We start from the raw sequence: 15,648 nt of genomic DNA on the forward strand, positions 1-15,648 counted from the left end.
TTGCCGACAAAGCTGCCAATGTTCGGCCAACATTGGGCCATATTTCAGCCAATCACATGCCATTTTTACGCCGATGTTTGCTGCACTACGAATATTGGCTACGGATGTACGACCGACATTGGACCAATCCTGGGCCACATTGCAGCCAATCAAATGCCGTTATTACACCGATGTTTCCTGCACGACGAATATTGGCTACTGATTGGCTTGCCATTATGTAACCATTATTAGTAGGGAATTTTTCTTACCGGAAGATTTAAACAATATGCCTCGATGACCCGCTCTTGTAGCTTTGCAGCCCTGTATACTTGGGGCAACAGAAAATTGAATGCTGAGAACTGAAAGCAGTTACTCGATCTATTTCATCGTTTATGCCTCATTCCCTTTGCTAACACTAGAAGTGTAGTTTATTTTGTTACCAATTTATCTTTTGCAATAGCGAGTGCTTTATTTGGTACTGGTATTTGGTACAGCAGATCGAAAAAAGTCGTTAGGAAGTAAATGTTGAAAGCGTATGTCCCCCACATGGTAATCGAGAATATTCATAGTTTAGAGCATTTTTTTGTAACTAAAACATGGTGATGGTGCTTCCGAATCAGCATAAGCTAGCCGAACAGTGCACCACCGACAGTCTGCAGACTATTTATTCTTTGTTTTTTTTATTTATTTCGTACAACAAAAAATGTATACATTGAAAAATATATATATACACAACTAAAAAAGGCCCGCTCTACTGCAGGTCAGGTTGCGTTGGGGGCACAGTGACAGTGGTGCTGTCAAGGCCCTGGCTGCTGTGGCTGGGCAGGAAGCCAGCTGCCGCGAGCAGCCGATAATCTGCACTCTGAGAGTGGGGATCATCGGGCTGCTCCACAACAAATGCTTCTCTGAAGCGCCGCTTCCTGCCCCCATAGCGATCACCAGACCCTGGCAGCCACCTATTAATAAAGTTGAGGGCCTCCGCCTGGTCGCACCTTGCTTTTTGGCAGATGACATCTGCATACAAGAACAGAAATACCATAGTACACATGAAGCACTGCAGTACAGAGAATACACAAGGGTACACACACATAAAACAATGAACAAGTCTAACCTGTCACTAATCTACAGGGCCTCAGGTTCACAAAGGCCCTTTTCCCTTTTCTGCCATGAAGGCTGCACAGCACTTGCACATCATGTGCCAATACAGCCTTCATGGCATTCACACCAATTTCTCGGAGGCCACGTCCCCCAATCTGCAGGAGGTGCTTGCGCTGTAAAAAAATGCAAGAAGCATAGATGGGGTAAACGCAACAGCACATCGAAATGTTTTCATGATAAAAATCTGCAAGAAGAGGACACTGAAAACAACAACTTGAATTTTTGGGCATCACAACATTTCATTGTTTTTTTACGCTAACTTCAACTCACTTGACCTAAAATGGTTTCCACATCCGCCCTCTCACACTCAGTGTGAGAACCTTTCAGAGTCCTTCTCTGAATGCAGTTTCGCTGTTATGAAATCAAATACAACACTGTTATAACCCTTAATAAATATTGATTCTAGCTATGAAATAGTATAATTACTTTGTACAGTGCTCAAATTCCAATACACGTTTCTTCGAGGCTACAATGTCTTTGCCTGAATGTTGACCAGGAGTAGCTTCTACAGGTGAAAAACGATAAAATATGTGGAATTCAAAAAAAAGCTTGGACATGTTTTTAATCAATGCATTGCAAGCAGAGCACAACAAGATAAATGAACATGATCAAGGCGTACTAAGAGGCAACCTTAGAGCGACCAAATCTTGGTCATAGATGAAACTGATAGAAAAATAAATGTCGCACTAGATGGTCGCACCATTTGCTGTTTATATTTTTCTGTGATAGCCAACAAAGAGGCATGTCGCTATAGAAATCTCATCACAATAAACAAAGGTGCATTTTTCTTCACACTGCGAAATTCGGTGCATGTTAGATTTTTAAAAAAAGTAAGAAATCGGCTAACACAAGGCAGGGTGAACTGTAGCTCAAAGTAGAGAGAGCCGCAGCGGACACGATATAGGGTGATATATGAACAAAATTACTGAATGTCTGTTTTAAGCAGGCTATTGCTAGTCACTGCCCATCAAACACACGATGCCGCCTACATCGTCTGTTGCTTAGGACAGTTCACTCGGACTTCACAGACTATAGTAAATACAGTCGAATCTCATTAATTCCAACATACTTAATTCGAACTGACGCTGTGATCCTATCAAAGCTATACCGCGCTCCGAAAATGCTCTCAGCACCCCGCCCAATCCTGCAGTGGCACTACAGACACCTCATCGCTGTGCTTGAAGAAGAAAATGAAGAAAAGGAAAGAAAAGACTGCGGTGGAATGTTTGCCAACTGCCAATCTGCGACATTCCTGTGCCCCGCTTTGGCTTTTTCCGTCCCTGCCACGTAGAGACCCTTCTCCTCTTAACACTGCGCATGAAGAGGAAGAGGGGAAAAAAAGCTGTCGCAGAGAGTTGGCTCTCTCATGCCGATCTGCAACGCGCCGTTGTCACGCTTCCCTGTTTTTCGTTCCTGCTATGTAGAGACTCTTCTCCTTTCAACACCGCGTATGAAGAGAGAAAAAAAAAAGCTGCCGCGGAGTGTTTCTCTCTCGAATGCCGATCTGCTTTTCTCCAGGTGGAGACGCTCCTCCATTCTCATCATGTGCTGGCCACGCTCCGGCTGCAGCGCAGATGGTAACAGTGAAAACACAGTTGTCTTCGAAGAGTGTCAGCACTGGACATTGCCGCGCGCAACTTCTTTTCCCAGGAGAATACTGAAGCCGAAGTACAAATGCTTTGCAAACTGCACGCAAAACTTGTTGACTCGTTGCAAGGCCGACGTGTACAGACACGTATTGACTACTTCAATTAATGACGGATGTCCTGTAATTTGTGAATAAAACTTTTCCATGCACATGCATCACTGCATGGTGAGCCCTCCGCTCGTTTACCGTATTTACTCTATTCTACCGCGCCCTCGATTGTAACGCGCGCCCTGTTTCCACGACAAAAAAAAAAAACCTAAGACATCGGTTGCAAGGACCCTTTTTTCTCGTTGGCCCGCTTGGTCACACCACTCGCAAAAACGACTCTTTTTCAGAGCGTCTTCCGTTTAAATATGAAGTACGGGGGAAGCTTATGCCTATCTGACGTGCAACAGAGCATTGCTGTCACTCTAGCTTTACCGTGGCCCGATGTCAGTACATAAACTTGCTTCGCCCCCTTCTCCTAGACGGTTGTGGTGCCAGGCATGTCGAAGTAAAGAGGCGTGTGATCAGCATTCACGATTTTCCCAAGCAGGTAACCGTTGTTGTGCCGCAAGTTTAGGAGGAACCTCTGAAGACTCTGAAGCTTTTCTTCGTACTCCTCCGGAAACTTCCGGCATATGCCCGTTCGCCTTCGGAGGGAAAAGCCTTTTCAATTCATAAAGTTCGTTAGCCAGCACCTGCTCGCTTTAAAATGGCTCTGCATTAGCCCTTTTTCTAAGGCTAACTGCATAGCCTGCACTTGGAGCAGTTCTGTCGTCACGGGCCGCTGTGCCGCTCACTGCTTAATCACATACTCGCCGAGCAGCTCTTCAATTTGTGAAAACCGACCCTGCTGTGGTCCACTGAAGCCTTTGCGTGAATCTTTGCTGCCGACAATATTCTGCTTTTGTTTCCGCCAGTCCCGCACGCATGTTTCGGGAACTCCGAATGACCACGATGCGGCCCGATTTCTGTCCGTTCCGGCACACGCGATGACTTTTCTTTTAGAAGCAGCATTGTGGTGCACTCGACAAGTTTTTGGAGTCGGCCCTACCATGCCGTCGATGCTAATGTACTACAAAATGACGAACTCCTCAGCACACGTATGAAGTGCCGCGCATGGGAAACACATAGGCAGAAACGACCGATGCGCCATGCCGACGCACGTAGGGGGCGGCCATTTCGTAAGTGGCGATGGCAATAGAATGACCATATTCATTTTTTTTCCGTACTCGATTCTAATGCACATGCGATTTATGAACTCTCTTAACCTGAAAAAAGGTGCGTGTTAGATTCAAGTAATTACGGTAACTTTCATTATTTTGAACTTCTTTTAATTTGAACAAATTTTCTGGCCTCTTTGAGTACAAATTATTCATATTCGACTGTAGTACAGTGGCTCATGAGATAACCTGACTAGTTTGTTCCCCGAAACACAGTATCTTAAAGCAGTACTAAATTTATGCATGTTACATAGGCATAATAAAAATCAAGAAATATACACCAAAGCCGCAGCCACAGCTTTACTCTGCACAGCTGCCTCTGCTGCCTCCACTTCTCCAATTGTACCAGCAGGCAGCCGGGGAAGGTCAGAGGGGCGCTGTGCTGGCTGGGCGTGCTGAGGCACAGACAAGAGCCGTACCTTGTGCTTCAGCTGTCGCACCTCCTGCAGAACCTCTCTTTGTTGCTGCCGGATGCCAAGTTGGATCCGCAGGATCCGTAGCAATAGAGCTGAAACATACAAGAGTACATACCATATTTACTCGCACAATTTTCATCCTCACATAATTTGCTCACCAGTATAATTAGCCAGCCTGCTTTACTACAAGAAACTTTTTGCTCGCATACTTTGCCCTCCCCAACCAGCCCGAGCCACCTTGCCAGCACACACACAGACACATTTGACTTCATGATGCTCTGGTCAGGCACATCTCTTGTCGAGCAGGCGAGTGCAGTCTTACACAAAATGGACTGAGTGCAAGGTCCCTTCTTCCATGAACTTTTATGCTTTCCCTAGAATATCGAACTTGAAAACTGAAACCTGTTTATGTGCAGTCCGAAATGCCTAAAGGTTTGCCTCCTATCTTCCCACCTCTTCCACGGCAAGAATGTATTCCCGAGACACAGCACAGATGTTGAACGCGTGCAAGGACCTCACACATCAACTAGATGAGGCAGGTTTTCGCACTCATTTTTTTTTCGGTTTCGCCATCTGGCCATTGCGTTTTTAGCGTTCCTTGTGATAGGCTACAATAATTATATACGAGGCAGATTGCTGTTATAAAGCTTACCGAAGAAAACTGAAACCGTGCTACCGCTAAGCACATCAGCGTGGAGTTCTTCGACATGCAATATTCAGTATGGAAGCCAGCAGAAGAGTGCGTTGAATAAGACTTAGCATAGAAGCTTGGGTGTGTTGGTTAGATATCGGAGGGAACACAACGCAATAGAAGACTGGGACAAGGAATGGACACACACACACATAAAGGGCGACACACACAGCACTGTGTTGGCATCGCGCTTCCTTGTCTGCATCTTACTTTACGTTGGGTTCCCGACAATTATTGGAGAGTACTTATGTTCTCTGGTATAACGCTGTCGTGGGAACTGGTTTTTGTGAGCACTATTCGGAAGAACTTCAAGAAAATGGGGGCATTTGAACAGGCTTAGCAAACAAATGACAATCCGCTTTGAGACAGCTGTGACAGCGCCTGCAACATATATTCCCAGTTGAGCTTTTAGGCCAGCGATTCCTACTGGCTTCGCACATGACCGGATTGACAAAAAAGTACACATAATACGCGAGTATATACCGCATTTGACTCTGTAGCTTTGATGAACCAGGCAGATACACAAATTTATCCAAAACTCCATTGATTCTGTTGCAAAATTATTCAACAAACAAATTACGATGTTATCCATGTCACTATACGATTGTGGCACTTTACCATTGCAGCTTTCCAGGAGGCACATATAGAGCAGCGTTAGTTCACCACTCGCAGTTAATTTTATGCAGTAGGTTGCTCACAGCAAATGACTGCATGCAATGGTGAACATCTTGCATGCTTGCACCGCTGTTTCAGCATGCTGGCTGCTTCCCATACAGCTATCAATTGATGTTCACAAAATTGGGAAGATGAAGAAAGACTACACAGTGCCCTCTGGCCACCCTATACTCCAAACCTCCAGCCAACAAACAAACAAAAGAAACAGAAGTATGCAAATGAAAATGATTCCTAATGCAGCTGGAATGGAGTGTAGTTTTCACCAATTCTGTGTGTTAAGTCAATATGGAGTGAGTTAACTCTATAAAGTAGCTTTTCTCATAACAGTGTTCACTCTATTGTAACACAAGGAGTGACTTCATAGCATCTAGAAGTAAAAATAGAATCTTCAGTATTTGATAGAAATGTGAGGCTCTACCTTAAAACAACAATAATCTGGAAAAAGAACTCATTACGTTCGAAAAAAAAAAGGTAGCACAGTTGATCCCCTTTACAAGAGACACTGATGTAACAGGCAAACGGGGATAAGAGGCACCAGTGTGCAGGCTGACATTTGGCCCATCATGCATCAGGCACTCCGTAGATGCGCCTGTGCAGCCGGGAGCCCTGCAGTCAAACATGCTGAGCAAGACTGTTGACCACTGTACAATGACACATTGCCACAAAATTTCAAAACTTCATTTCACAGACTTCTGCAAAAGCTTCTTACACCCTTGCATGATTTTCGTCAGAACATATAGGTGTTGGAAGTTGTATGTCCCCAAAAACTTGCACAATACAAATAGCATACATTAAAGTCTATCACTTAATACGTGCATAGTGTAACAATGAAAGGAAACTCACGCATGGTTTGCTCCGAGCCTTCCCCGTGCGGTGCCTCCTTGAGCCTTGGAGAGCACTGTACAGCTAGAGCAAAGTAGCATCAATCCAGTGTTAATGGCAGGTTAACAAGACAACAAAACTAACCCCCATATTCATAAACGCTCCCCGACTCGACTTTCACCCTTCACTTGACAGAGTTGAGCACTGTGCGGCTGCTCGTTTGAAAGCGACGCTGCGCTACTCGAGAATCACAGCAGATTATTGCTGACATGCAGCAATTTTCTCTGCTTAGAGACGGCGCTCCCATCAGCCATCTCAAGTGAAGGTCAAGCGTTGAGTGGAGGGACGTTCTAGAATACGGGGGTAAGATTGGTTGCAAGAACACTACAATAGACACACTTAATTTTTACACTTCATCTATATTGTACAGCTACACACATTCTGCATCCTTATAATGCAACATATACATACAGGCTTATAAAGTAAACAATGTAGGCTGCTCAAATAACACCTGCACAAAAAAATTACCCAAAAGTGGCCATGCGCAAAGTACTTTTATTTGAAACTCACAAAACTTTTGCGGTGATGGAGAATAAATAAGACAGGTTACGCTTGGAGGCACATTAGACCTTCGCAGCTTTCATAAAGTACAAAAAACAATATGGTATGTGTGTGTGTATGTACGCATGAAGCTTCAGCCTTTACATACGGTTTCTTGAAAGAATCGACTATGAATTTTATGGCACCTGTGTCCTTCAGCGCAATTGAAAGCCTGCTGATCAGTGTGTGCAATTGTGGAATAGTTACATGGATAATGGCGTGAAACACCTAAAATCAAATTTTTCTAGCTAGAAAATATGCAGCTGTGTATAAACAACACATGCTGCAAACAGTGGGAGGTGACCACAAGAGTGATTTGAGTGTAAGCGGCAGTATTCCGCATTCCCGCCATTTTCAACTGTTGCCCAAAAGCAGCACCACTTCAGCGTGCTACTTTTTTTTTTACATCATAAACAGCACGGAATACAGCGAGGATGAAAACAACATATGCAATTAAATTTTGAGCACTATTTATCGTGCACATGATTGATTGATTGATATGTAGGGTTTAACGTCCCAAAACCACTATATGATTATGATAGACGCCGTAGTGGAGGGCTCCGGAAATTTAGACCACCTGGGGTTCTTTAACGTGCACCTAAATCTGAGCACACGGGCCTACAACATTCCCGCCTCCATCGGAAATGCAGCCGCCGCAGCCGGGATTCGAACTTGCGCCCAGCGGGTCAGCAGCCGAGTACCTTAGCCACTAGAACACCGTGGCGGGGATGGTGCGCATGAAAAAAAAAGGACTTTGTACAACGACGAATTCATAATTTGCCTTCACGGACCTTCTGTTAGGCTGCACCACATACAGATTTTTTTGTGGCTTTCAAAAAAGATTTGAAAAAAAAAATAATAACAGTGTTTACTCTCGTCATGAGCGCACTCACTAAGTCACCCTCATTTCATTCGCCAAAATTTTGAATTTTTTTTTTCCACATATAAACACACACCTTACGTTCATCCGCTGAAGTCCCACGGGCTCCCCCCCCCCCCTTGCCGCCTTCGCTCGCTGCCACGTGCCATTATATTTTTGTTTCTATTTGTTCACGGAACGTCCCCTGTCTTTTTTAATTATCTCTTGTAACATATGTGGCATTATCTTGTTCCCGAGGTGCCACAGGTGCTCTGCTATGTAGATGCACCATTAAACTAGTATTTTTGATCAACTGTGCATTTCTGATGTTTACCTTGCAAGTACGTAAAACTGGCATGCTTCTTGATCTAGGATACACATGTGGCTTGTCTCACTTTGAAGGAAAATTTAGCATACAATGGTGTAAAAGCTTAGAGTTTGAAATATTGAGACAGCAGCACACCGGAGATGATCATGGCTATGATGTGGTTCAACCTGTGGATTCGCTTCATTTATCACGCCATATGATGAAGCTTCCTTTGGTAAAACTGCTCAGATAAGAAAAAAAGTTTGCTGTCCAATACAGCAACTATATAAAGTGTGCACGTGCATCTCGCAGCGCCTTTTCGTCACTTACGAAATGCGCCACCAACATGCCCGGGCACCAACCGAATCTATCGCCTACAACTGCCATGTTGTCTCCTCGTGCTGGCACCCGTTTAGTTTTGCCTCACGATGCAAGTTTGAGAAATTATGAGCTGCTAGTGAGGCAAGTTGATTTAGTAGTCCACGCAGAGGGAGCAGAGCTTAGGGTGTTTCTTCGCTGAAAGTTATAACCTGAAATTGAAAACGCACATTCCGATTTTCCTAAAAGTACCAGCGTATTTGGCTGGTGCAGACTAACAAAAGCTACTTGAAGAAACTTTGCAATATTTGCATCTTCAGGTGCAACTTCATTACGGGTAAGTGCCATAGCCAAGTATTTACCTGCAAACAGATATAGCTTACCAAGATACTGTACATACAAACTTGTCCGCAGTTAAAATCATGATGGCGAGGAAGGCGGTTGAAATCGTGATGTCGATCGCGGAGATTTGGTATTGCATTGAAACAAACTATAAAGAATGGGAAACAATATTAGTTCGCTTTGAAGTATAGCCGATCGGTTCAAGTTGGGCGTCAGGATTTTTTTTAATTAGTCAATTAATTCTATACACGGTCTCTATCATGTTCAGCGACTCCACTGTACATTAGCGTACAATAAAAGCAAAATACAAAGTGAAAAGTGTGTTAAAGCATACGCGAAAAATAAAGTGATGACTGGCACTACCGCGGCACACACCACGCAAAGTCGCTATCTGCCTTGTATAATATTTTCCTCGACTATTTCCACAAATTGCAATCAAAGAGGCTCAAGCTCAACATCAGCACTGTTTAAAACACTTGGGGGGGGGGGGGGGGGCATTGCTACTTTGGTGGCGTAGGCCGTGACAATATATTCATAATATTATATCTCTTGTAAACTTGCCTAGCTCTGCACGACTAGTTTTCGATGGGAGCAGCTGCGCTTCGCACATCCACTCTTAAAATTGCGGCTCGAGAGATTTTGAGCTTTCACTTGTTTTTGGGCCAGGCAATTTGTAGTGAAAGCAAGATAATAGGCCCTCATAGGTTGTGGCGGGCAGCCGGTGTACGCCGTGGCTGGTATGTGTGTCGCACATCTTGATTACCTGGTCTTGTATCGAGTGAACGAGCGAGGCCTTCCTAATCCAATGAGCTCGTTAAAGTAAGACAACAAAAAACCACAATGCTTCCACATCGTTCACAGCAACAGATGACGAGCCCCCAACAAACCGCACTGCAGCACGTGAACTGCCGTAGGTACCCAGGGAATTACCCGGGCATGGCGGGAGAGGGCGACAACGGCAGAAGTGACATCACAAGAACACTATGTATAAAGAGGACATTTAAAGACTTTTTTCCCCATTTTTAAACTTCGTGCACTGTTCTGTCACAATTTATAGCTCAGAATAGTTGTATTTTGAAAAGGGCACTAATTCATAAGCCCAATGGTTCAAGGATGGGTGCATTTAGGGGGCCCATTCTACGTTTTACTTATGCCCTTCAAGAACTTGCTTACAGGGCCAAAGTCCTGTTTCAGAAAGAACACGCTAGTGCGTGGCCAGCAGTCCGTCAAGCATTAGTGCTGGTGAGATTTGGAAATGCAGCGCATGAGCATCCTCATCTGCTACTTCTCTGCTCATGCTCTCGGGGCTTACTTGCGAGGCACGGTCCTTCGCACTTTTCATTTTCACACTGTATATCAACTGATACCAACTCTGCCTTCCATTATTTAATAAACCAGTATTTCATGGTCACGAGGACGAGCTTAAAATGTTTGCTACATCAGACCTGAACAGCATTTTGAGTCATCGAAACTTGCTAGTTGCAGCGAGCATTATGCGAAAAATATGATGTGCTTTACGGTGACAACTTGCAAAACACTGCAGAAACGATTAAAATCATGCATTTTTTGTGCTCACAGGAAATCCCTGAAGCAGGAGGCACTGGGCTAGATAAATTGCGCAGCTGAAATACGGATGCGCTTTCCAATGCTGTCATGCGTACAGGTGGAGAAATGGCAGACAAAACTGGGCGCACCCCGATTCTATGCGCATGCGTCCCAGTCACAAGCCTCGCTGCCAGTTAGCACCACATGGCTCACTGTCCATGAGCTCGCTTGTTTCCTGTAACAGTGGACCATACGGTACACCTATTTAAAAACGAGGATAGAATGTATATAATGCAGCATCTGATGAAGCCATAACAATGTGTTGCTAATGAAATCTGGAACTCTAGTTAGTACCCTTATTGTTAACCAGCCGACCAACTAGCAAAAAGATTTGCGACTGAAATGATGGCATCTACACCTGCCCTTAAAGGGACACTGAACAAAGTTTTTGCCGCCGAGATTTTCAGCCAAAGCAAAAGATTGGGCTATGAAATTCATAGACAATAATAATTTCAAGCAAAAACTACGAAAACATACTGAATTTAATGAGCCTTTTACAAATGCCGCGTCTAGCTCTTAGACACGGCGTTTTCTAAAAGGTCGCGACATTTATTTTTCAAGTTTTTTTTTGTTATTCAAGACAAATCTACGGTGCATTGTTCACAGAAAACAAAATTGCCTCGGTAAGATTTCTTTGCGAGCAGCTTACTAATTTTAAGGCAGGAGCGTTGATTCGTGAACTGAAGCATGCGAGTGATCGATCTTGCCTGCTAGTGGCTAGGCGACAAAGGCTTTACCTCATGTCCTGGTGTAGCTAAGTCACGCAAATGGAGCAGAAAATGTGCATTATCATTTATTTCACCTAAATATCACACGTATGTGACTTATTGCCGGTGACAGGTGATCAGGATGAAGTCGACAAGTTGCAAATCTGAACAAGAATTCACTCGAATGAAAAACCAACCTATACTCACGTGCACGGTGAAGTCGAACACGTCGTCCGTCAATGTTGTCTCTGATGCCCGAAGGAAAAGAGAAGAGGACAAGCGACGGGGTCGTCTCTTTCTATAAAGTCGGCGGAACTGCCAGAACGGCCAACACAAAAGGCATCGGGTTGACATTCCTCCATCTGGGCATCAGTCGCTCCACCCGGGCATGCAGCTGCTACTGGTTCTACTACTATTCTCTTCCCCGTGCCTCTTCCCGACATTGCAGTGTTGCTGCCATACTCGCGAACCTTTTTAAATTAAAGCACGCAATCATGTATTATCGTGCGCCATACTAAACTTAAAAACAGTGCGCCGGTACATGAGATCACGAAGCGCGGTCCACGCCATCACAAGAGCAATTAAAGAAATGAAACAAAGAAAACAAAAATGTATAAAATATTTTGTCTCAATACGATCCGCAATCCAGTTTCCTGCAGCGGCTTTTGGCTCTGTATGAACGGCCAAGCCAGTGCCAAGCCAAGCTTGCGTCCCTGATCAGCTGTTTATTTCCATCGAGAATTCAACAGTGAACTGGCAATTTGTTTAGATGATATTGCTAAAGGGCTTGAAATTGAATATTTCTCGACATACTACTGCTGTACTTTTCCTCTCTGTTTCGTGATCACAGTGATAAGATTGAGAAGGTTACAATTTAGAAAACAGCAAGTACAGCTCAAGCATTGCTAGTATCGCTGTTTCGGTAATAAAATGTTACAAAGATTTTGCCCCGTGACCTGCTTGCCGTGTTCGAGCACCCAGTGGAAATTTACGGTGCCGCGTTTGAAAGAGTTGAATAAAATTGCAATATTACGAAAGAAAGGCTCTGAAGCAACATCGCATTTTATCAGGCCTACACCTCCCACACCTAGACGAGTAAAACTCGTCGATATTATCTTGCAAAGCTGTGTATAATATTTAAAACACATTCTTTAGCCCACGATGAATTGTTCTCTCGTGTGGCTTCTCCATTTGGTACTGTCATATTAACTTACAAAGGCAACTTTCCATATTTAGTCTCTTCAGATGTTGCAAAAGCTTGACACATGGTGTGTGTGCCATACTGATAATTCTCGTAACCTGGGTCCGCCTCTTTAAACAGCGTCGCATTTTATTGTTCGCAATTGTGTTTGTTTTATACTGTAAGCGAGCTGTGTGATTTCATCAATATTCACGAGTGTTCCCTGACTATACAAACACGTGCGTCTTATTTGGTGCGGTGCACGTTTGTATGTTGCAAAAAATGTCATTTCGTCAGCGTGTGTCTGCATACACTTGCATGCCCTGCAGTACGTGTACATAATTATTGCAGTAAAGACTGCAATGCATAGCCTTGCATGGGACATATATTCCATGCACCCTCAGAGAAATGTTGTTTGTTATGAGCCTACAGTTTATCATTACATTTTTTTTCGTTAAAGTTTCATCTCCATATAAAGCAGCTGTATACAGGCACGAGCTTCAGCAGCTTCCTCGTTGTTCCATTTTAAATAAAAACACCAAGCCTACCCGAATCAACGATCTGTTTGCTATCATTACTGTTATGTGTTCTACGATGTACACAAGGACAGTAGTGTACAAAAAATAGGGAGGGAATTGAATGCCCTGGCTGCATGGCTGCGCCGTTTCACAAGATCAGGCGCTGCGCTGTGAAACTTCCTACCGGCCTGCAGAAATTCAAGGGAGCGTACAATAGCGTGGTTCAAGAGGACTTGTGGGGAATACTAGACACACTGGGTGTGAAAGATGGGGTCACTAATCGTTTAAAGGAAATCTATAAAACTAACAAGGTAGTTAAAAAGTGGGAAAAACAGGTATCCAAGCCCACAGTGGTGAAGCGTGGACTTAGGCAGGCGTGCCCACTGTCACCCTTCTTATTCATGATGTACCTACAAGGATTAGAGGCCAAATTAGAGGCAAGGGGACTTCGCTTCAACCTCTCTTTAGTCAAACAAGGAAAACTCATTGATCAGGCACTACCAGCATTAATCTACGCAGATGATATAGTGCTAATGGCCGACAACAAGGAAGATTTGCAGAGGTTGATGGACATCTGCGGTAATGAGGGAGATAGATTAGATTTTAGAATCAATTAGGAAAAATCAGTAATCATGATTTTTATTGATAACAAAGGTAGTGAGCTTAGAATACAGGAAGTCACGCTAGAGATAACAGATAAATACAAATAACTTTGCGTATGGATAAGCAATGGGACCGAGTACCTGAGGGAACACGAAATATGCGTTACGACTAAAGATAACAGGAATGCAGCAGTGATGAAAAATAGGGCACTGTGGAATTACAATAGGTATAATGTTGTGAGAGGAATATGGAAAGGGGTCATGGTTCCTGGGTTGACGTTCGGCAACGCGGTGTTGTGCATGAGGTCAGAAGTTCAAGCAAGATTAGAAATTAGGCAACGTGAAATATGTAGGCTTGCTTTAGGAGCTCATGGGAATACACCAAACCAGGGAGTACAAGGTGATATGGGATGGACATCATTTGATGGCAGGGAAGCAAGCAGCAAGATAGAATTTGAGAAGCGATTGAGAGAAATGGGGGAGGAGCGTTGGGCTATGAAGGTTTTCAGCTACTTGTACATAAAGAATGTCAATACAAAATGGAGGAAGCGAACCAGGAAATTGACTGGTAAATACTTAGAAAACAGCAGGTGGCCAAACCAGAAAGAACTGTCGGTTAAAAAGGAACTGCAGGAAATGGAGACTGACATGTGGAGAATTGGCATAATTAAGAAGTCCGCACTAGAGATCTATCGAACTTTTAAGCAAGAAATTGCCAAAGAAAGAATCTATGATAATACTCAGGGTTGTTCTCTACTGTTTGAGGCCAGGACGGGAGTATTGCGAACCAAGACATATCGGGCCAAATATGAAGAGGTAGACACAATATGCAGTGCGTGCGAAGAGAAAGAAAAAAACTGCCGAACACTTGACAATGCTCTGTAAAGGGCTTCACCTTATAGTTCAAGATGATGGCGCAGAGTTTTTCAAAGCACTGGTGTTTAGGGACAGGGAGGGAAAAATAGACTTTAAGCGGGTAGACTTAACTAGAAGGAGGTTATCTGATTGGTGGCTAAAGTCAAGGCACGATTGAAAATTAAACCCTTCACTTCAAAGTACCCGTCCAACTTTACTACTTAAAGGGGAAAAAAAATCTAGTGGTTAGTTCACTAAGCATTACGGCTAGGTGACGTTAGCCGCCGCCCGATCTAAAGGGTACGGCCACATCCATCCATCTATCCAGCCAAGAATATGCTCTCTAGCTTGTTGCTCCAGGCCTAGTCAGGTAGATTTTCTGGCCTCAACGTTGAATTGTTTGCTCGGGTTGTGGCTTGCAAACATTGCGGTTTTGGGCTTCGTATCATCTTGTTCCGTCATCATGTCCTCCAAGTGGAGGACATGTCACAGTGTGAGGAGGGAGTACGACAAGGCGCTGATAGACTGAGCTATCAGTCTTACCAGGCAGGCGGTTGAGAGCGCACCGATGCAGCTGACGCACACCAGCACTATCCGCTTCCTGTATAATACAGGCTAGGGAATTATAGAAACACAGAGCAGAAATCAACTCTTGTGCCTCTCTCATGCACTCACAAGGTGGAACCTGCTTCGAACACTGAGGACCGAGCTAGCAAACACCATGCGTGACGATAAATCATGGTCTCCTATTGCAATAATGATTAAGGCACGCATGCAACTTAAACCATTGTCACGCAAGATGAATTCACAACACCATCGAAGTGAACCCAAGGCACGTGCTGATTATTATGTACGGTACTAGAGCTAAATTCATGCAGACGTTTAGTTGGCGCTGCAGTAGGCCTAGTTGAAGGAATGGCCACAGCTACTGCTGTGATAGAGAACGGGCTCATTAACATCATCATGTAGATTAAAACGGCTTACCCCTAAATGGCTGGGAGTGTCACGCTATCCCTAGCAGTGGCACATGCAGTTGCATATTTAACGATTACAGAAATGGCGTACCGATTTCCAAAGCACCTATCAATACTTCCGTCAAGGCGTAGCACCTAACACTTTATCGCACATTTCGGGAAACATTCCTTTTTCTCCCAATCTGGT

General features: G+C 44.1%; 1 protein-coding gene across 2 annotated transcripts; it reads right to left on the reverse strand.

Moving 5' to 3' along the window:
• Positions 1–4,056: 4,056 nt before the first annotated feature.
• LOC142767031 (uncharacterized) lies at positions 4,057–11,883 on the reverse strand. 2 transcript variants are annotated; one of them, XM_075868246.1, is made up of 3 exons: positions 11,540–11,883; positions 6,616–6,670; positions 4,057–4,498 (listed from the first exon to the last, which is right to left on the reverse strand). In XM_075868246.1, exons 1-3 carry the CDS (start codon positions 11,684–11,686, stop codon positions 4,257–4,259), a joined length of 444 nt encoding a protein of 147 aa, XP_075724361.1. In that variant the 5' UTR covers positions 11,687–11,883; the 3' UTR covers positions 4,057–4,256. The 2 variants fall into 2 exon arrangements, with proteins under 2 accessions (XP_075724361.1, XP_075724362.1); XM_075868247.1 differs by having other exon boundaries at positions 6,616–6,678.
• Positions 11,884–15,648: the final 3,765 nt, after the last annotated feature.

This window comes from Rhipicephalus microplus, chromosome 7, assembly GCF_043290135.1.
Source record: "Rhipicephalus microplus isolate Deutch F79 chromosome 7, USDA_Rmic, whole genome shotgun sequence".
Classification (NCBI taxonomy): domain Eukaryota; kingdom Metazoa; phylum Arthropoda; class Arachnida; order Ixodida; family Ixodidae; genus Rhipicephalus; species Rhipicephalus microplus.

Coding starts and splice junctions, on each gene's coding strand:
- LOC142767031 (XM_075868246.1), bottom strand. CDS start 11,686: ATGTCAACCCGATGCCTTTTGTGTTGGCCGTTCTGGCAGTTCCGCCGA. Junction 6,671..11,539: donor TGTTCGACTTCACCGTGCAC/GTGAGTATAGGT, acceptor CTAGCTGTACAG/TGCTCTCCAAGGCTCAAGGA. Junction 4,499..6,615: donor AGGCTCGGAGCAAACCATGC/GTGAGTTTCCTT, acceptor TGTATGTTTCAG/CTCTATTGCTACGGATCCTG.